The 4665-nt window shown below is 48.9% G+C and overlaps 1 protein-coding gene across 1 annotated transcript; it reads right to left on the minus strand.

Moving 5' to 3' along the window:
* On the minus strand, nucleotides 1-1826 carry COX5B (cytochrome c oxidase subunit 5B). The gene is made up of 4 exons (XM_079941338.1): nucleotides 1673-1826; nucleotides 1037-1110; nucleotides 769-868; nucleotides 1-199 (listed from the first exon to the last, which is right to left on the minus strand). The coding sequence occupies exons 1-4, from the start codon at nucleotides 1773-1775 to the stop codon at nucleotides 87-89; spliced, it is 390 nt and encodes a 129-aa protein (XP_079797464.1). The 5' UTR covers nucleotides 1776-1826; the 3' UTR covers nucleotides 1-86.
* Between the last annotated feature and the right edge of the window lie 2839 nt (nucleotides 1827-4665).

Genomic DNA, 4665 nt, shown 5'->3' on the forward strand with positions numbered 1-4665 from the left:
TATGGAAAGAGAAGCCAATGTAATGGCTAGTCTTTACTGGAAAGAAGAAATTTTACATCACATTTTGAGTGAGTTAGTGCAGGGGCTCAGTGGGCCAGCTGGTGGGGCACCAGCTTGTAATGGGTTCCACAGCTAGGGCATCGCTGGGCCTCGCCCTTATGCAGCCAGAACCAGATGACAGCACTGTTGTCTTCTTCACCTGAAAGAAAAAAGGTGGCTGAAGGCCATCCAGCCTAGAAGAGGGGACTTTTTCAACGTTAACCTCTCTTCCTCAGACACCTCTGAGACACAGAGTTATGGCTGACACCTTATCAGTTCAAGCTCTCTCCCCATTTTTCAGATGAAGAAACTGAGGCCAAGTTTACCTGTGAGTAAGCTGATCTCTTATCAGAGTCACCACAGGTTCTCACAGTTCCCTGCCTATGCAGAACCCCAAAGCTGGGTCCATCCTGGTATGTACCCCTAGTGCCTAACATGGTGTGTGGCAAAGAGAAAGTACAATAAATATTTTGTAGATGAATACTCCTTCACGCTGCCTCTCCAATGAGGCAGTTATTATTGATGTTCCAGGCCTCTTTACCATTAAGGATGACCTACTCGGGCAGAGAGGCCTGAGGGCCAAGACCCTTAGAACAACTTATTTACACACACATCTTCTTTATACACCTACACTCACACACAACAACAGATGTGAAGCAGCTGATAGACATCCTGTATATTAAACAAATATTAAACAAATGGATAAGAAAACAGTGGTGAGGTACTTACAGATGCAGCCCACTATCCGCTTATTGCTGATGGAGGGGACTAAATTAGGGTCTTCCTTGGTACCTGAGGCTGCCTTTGGGGCAAGTATATTGTACGGGTCCTGAAAAACAAATGAAGGACCCATTATGCCAAATGACCCCTACCCTCTAGGGGATAGCAGTACTGTTCCCACAAGCCAGGTTTCCTGGATGGAAGGCTCCCAGAGAGGAGGCCGCTCTGACTCCATCCAAGGCCATGAGCTCCCGAGAAGGCACAAGGTTCTCCTCACCAGTCCCTTGCGTGCAGCCAGCATGACCTCCCTCTCCAGCCCAGTGGCCTGCTCATCATCAGTAGGAACACCACCTAAAGGAAAATACGTGAATTATGATGTCGCCTGAAATGATCAAGGAAAATGCACATATGGACATCTCTGCATACTTTTAGTGGGTCCACAGGCTCCTAGAGGTTACCCATACCCACTGACCCCTAAGGACCAGAATCACGATACCCAAAAGTGGTACACGGGGTGATCCTTTCTTCCTTCGACCATGGAAGCCCATTTTTCGGCACATTTTTTCTAAAACCAGGTCAACCAGAGTCCTAGTGGAGTGCATCGACCTTGAGGCGGGCGCGGGCCTGAAGGGCGGCTTAGCCCCCCCACGTCCCGGATGCAACCCCTGCCCACCAAGGTCAGCCGACGTCTCCGTTTAGGATTTTTTCGCAGAAGGGTCAGTATGGTGGTCAGCAGCAGCGGCGGCCGAGAACAACGGGAGACGCCCGCGGAGTCTGAGGTTCTCGGGTCCGTTGTGGCGGTCACTGGGGCCCGAAGGAGCTGAACGGCCTCAACCCCCCGCTCCTTACTGCCTTAACACCACCCCGGGAGGGCAACGGCACGGGTCCCCGGCGCTCCCGGCAGGCCAAGTACCTCCAGACGCCATAGAGCGCACCACGGAGACTCCACTGGGACCGCGGGCCCTCAGGGCCTGCGCGGCCAGCGCTCCAGCTCCGCGGAGTAACCTTGAAGCCATCACGCCAGCTACAAACACCAGCACTTCCGGGAGCAGGCTCCGCAGGCAGAAGGCACTTCCGGGGGAGGGCTTCTTTCCCCTCCGTGACCACCTTCCGCTTCCTCCCGGCCTGGAGCCCGCCCCACTCACCTGACTCGGCCGGGGGGCGGGGCCGCGGGAAAGGCTGCGCATGCGTAGCTCTGCTTCGTTGCGTCCGCCGTGCAGCCGGGCAGGCGTGGAGGCGGTCAGGGTCTCAATTGCAGGCTTCTGGCGACCCTGCCGTTTACTAACGCTGGGATTAGGTGCAACTCGTTTTGCGTCTGTGGGCCTCAGGATCCTCGTCCGTGGAACGGGTCAACCACACTGGAGTTCCTGTGCTTCTTGCATGATAGTGGTGCTCAGGCAGCATGGAGGCAGCTGATGGAAGACGTGAAGCCAGTGCCTGTCAGGATACTTGCTGCACACCAAACTGTCCAGATTTACGAGTGGACTCTGTGTTAGTTGTGATGCATGCTAATTGTGATGCTGGTTCTCTTGGCAGTGTGTGAGCCACTGCAAACTTGTGGCCCAGCCTACAAGAACTTGGGCAGGACCTGCCCGCAGTCCAAGCATCGGTTTCCTGTTACAGTGGTTTTGAGGTGATGAGGTCCAGGCCTGAGGCGAGGCTGGGGAGGGGGAGGAAGGTAGGGCCAGATTGTGGGCCCCTCCCAGGACCAAAGACCTTGGTGATGTGGGGTGAAGGGGTGGCTACTGGGAGGCTGTTAACTCAGTAGAGGTTAAGGGAGGGGAAGCAGGAAGCGGAGTTGATAATGAAGAATGGAGTCCCAGAACGTACTGGGACGGGAGTTCGGCGTTTAAAACTGAAAACATCTTCCGTAGCTCCCCCATTGCCCACAAGCTAAGATGTGCAAGTTTCTTAGGGTGGGCTTTGTAAACACTGCCTGCCATGGGCTCCTAGGCCCTAGTTCCCATTGTCAGTATAGCCCTGTCACAGTCTGGCTGCATGCAGTATCGGTTTCCCTACCGGATAGAAAACCCCTTCAGAGCAGGAATTATGCACTATTCACCTTTGAATTCTCACTGCCTTGCAGAGACCCGGCATATAATAGGATCAAGTAAATTTTAGTAAATTTATTTTTTGGAGAGAATATACAGAATCAGTTTTGTAGGGCTTCTCCTGGCCCAATGAGGTCAATTTGAGGTAAATTGGGGAGGGTTGAAGTCCCAGGTGTTCCCACCTGTCCCGTGGGGGTTATATTTTCAAAAGGACCTGATGGAGCATTTCTTCACGTGAGCACAGCTGGTCTTCGTGGGTGACCCTCTATCAAGAAAAAAAAAATCATCTCTAAGGCCAAAGATGTCTTGATCCTCTATAAAGGTGTGTTTTGCTTTTAATGGCTTCTGCTGTTAATCCCTTCTTCCTTACCTCCACTGCACCCCTTCCAAATTAAATTGGGAAAAAATTCCCTTAAGTCCTAGGAATGTTCCCCAAGAATCTATAGTTGATGTGTACTTATGGTTAGATGTTTAATGCTGGAGGGAGAAAAAAGCATTGGTCTGGAAAATAGGTGTTCTGGGATGGAACCCCACCAGCCAACTCAGCAAGTCACTTTTTGTTTTGGCCACCATTTCCTCATCAGTAAAATTATGATTAGACTAGATTAGTATTTCCCATAGTATTTCCCAAAATTAGATTAGACTAGATTAGTATTCCCATGGGAGATTAGTATACTCCCATGGACTCCTGGTCTCCGGATATGCTCTCGGTAAAAAGGACTTGGTCAAGATAGGAAAGTTCTGCATTTGATAACCACCCTTTTGGAGATGAAGACACTAGCATGTTAAAGACTGATGAGGACTGCAACAGAGAATGCTGTTTAATTTTCCCATCATAATTGAGCACTGTTTGCCAAGAAACACCTGCTAACCCAACTCTCAGCGGACCAGGGAGAAATTCTGTTCTGATGTGTTATGGTTCCCTCCTGCCTGACCATAAGATAGTTTATTCCAGGCTATAAAATGGAAATAGAGTTGAGGCTTGTTTCTCCCTCTCACAGTAGGCTTGCCTAATCATAGGATGTTTTTTGCAGGTCTTTGTTTAGCTCACAAAAGCCCTAAGATTATTCAGTCTAAGCTGGTGAGCTCCAAAGTCGGGACCAGGCTCCAGGGCATCCCCACAGGTCCCGCCCCTGGCTTCCTCAAGCTCTCACCACCCTCCGCTTACAACCCTGCCCTCAAATGTCTCCTTGAGAAACAGATTGGCTTGGGGAACGGCCTCCCACTCCTTCCTACTCCATTGTCTTTGCCAAAATAATAAACTTTTATTGAGTATTATTTTTTACTTTTATAGGAAAATTCCTATAGTGGTCAAAATAAACGCTCATTGTAATAAGTCAAACAACATATATGTTTAAGGAAAAAGTTGATTGTTGACAGTTTCATGTTTATCCTTTTTCTTCCTTTTTCTCTGCTCGGGTTTCTCAAGTTTAGTGCTATTGACATTTGGGGCTGGAAAATTACTTTCAGGGTGTTGTGGGGGGAGGTGCTTTCCCGTGTGCATTGCAGGATGTTCAGCGTCTGTGCCATTAGCGCTCCCCAGTGGTGACAACCAAAAACGTCTTCAGTCATTACCATATGTCCCCTGGAGGGCAAAATTGCCCGATTGAGAATCACGACTCCATTCTCCTACAGTCATATTCAACAAATACACATATTGCGATGTTTCTTAAAAATATACAGAAATATAAATGAATAGAAAATAGAAAAATATATCACTATTATACAAATTATGAGTAAATTCCTTTTTTCACTTAGAAATATTTTGTGGGCATCACAAATCGACACATAGAGATCTGACTCATTTTATGTAGTTGCTGCATAATATTCCCTACTGTGAAAGTACTGCCTATGA

This window comes from Stenella coeruleoalba (assembly GCF_951394435.1).
Source record: "Stenella coeruleoalba genome assembly, chromosome: 13".
NCBI lineage: Eukaryota > Metazoa > Chordata > Mammalia > Artiodactyla > Delphinidae > Stenella > Stenella coeruleoalba.

Excerpts from the sequence above, each read along its gene's own strand:
- COX5B (XM_079941338.1), bottom strand. The coding sequence starts at position 1,775 with ATGGCTTCAAGGTTACTCCGCGGAGCTGGAGCGCTGGCCGCGCAGGCC. Across the intron at positions 1,111-1,672 it reads GCGCTCTATGGCGTCTGGAG|GTGGTGTTCCTACTGATGAT; the intron begins GTACTTGGCCTG and ends ATTTTCCTTTAG. Across the intron at positions 200-768 it reads GCGGATAGTGGGCTGCATCT|GTGAAGAAGACAACAGTGCT; the intron begins GTAAGTACCTCA and ends TTTTTCTTTCAG.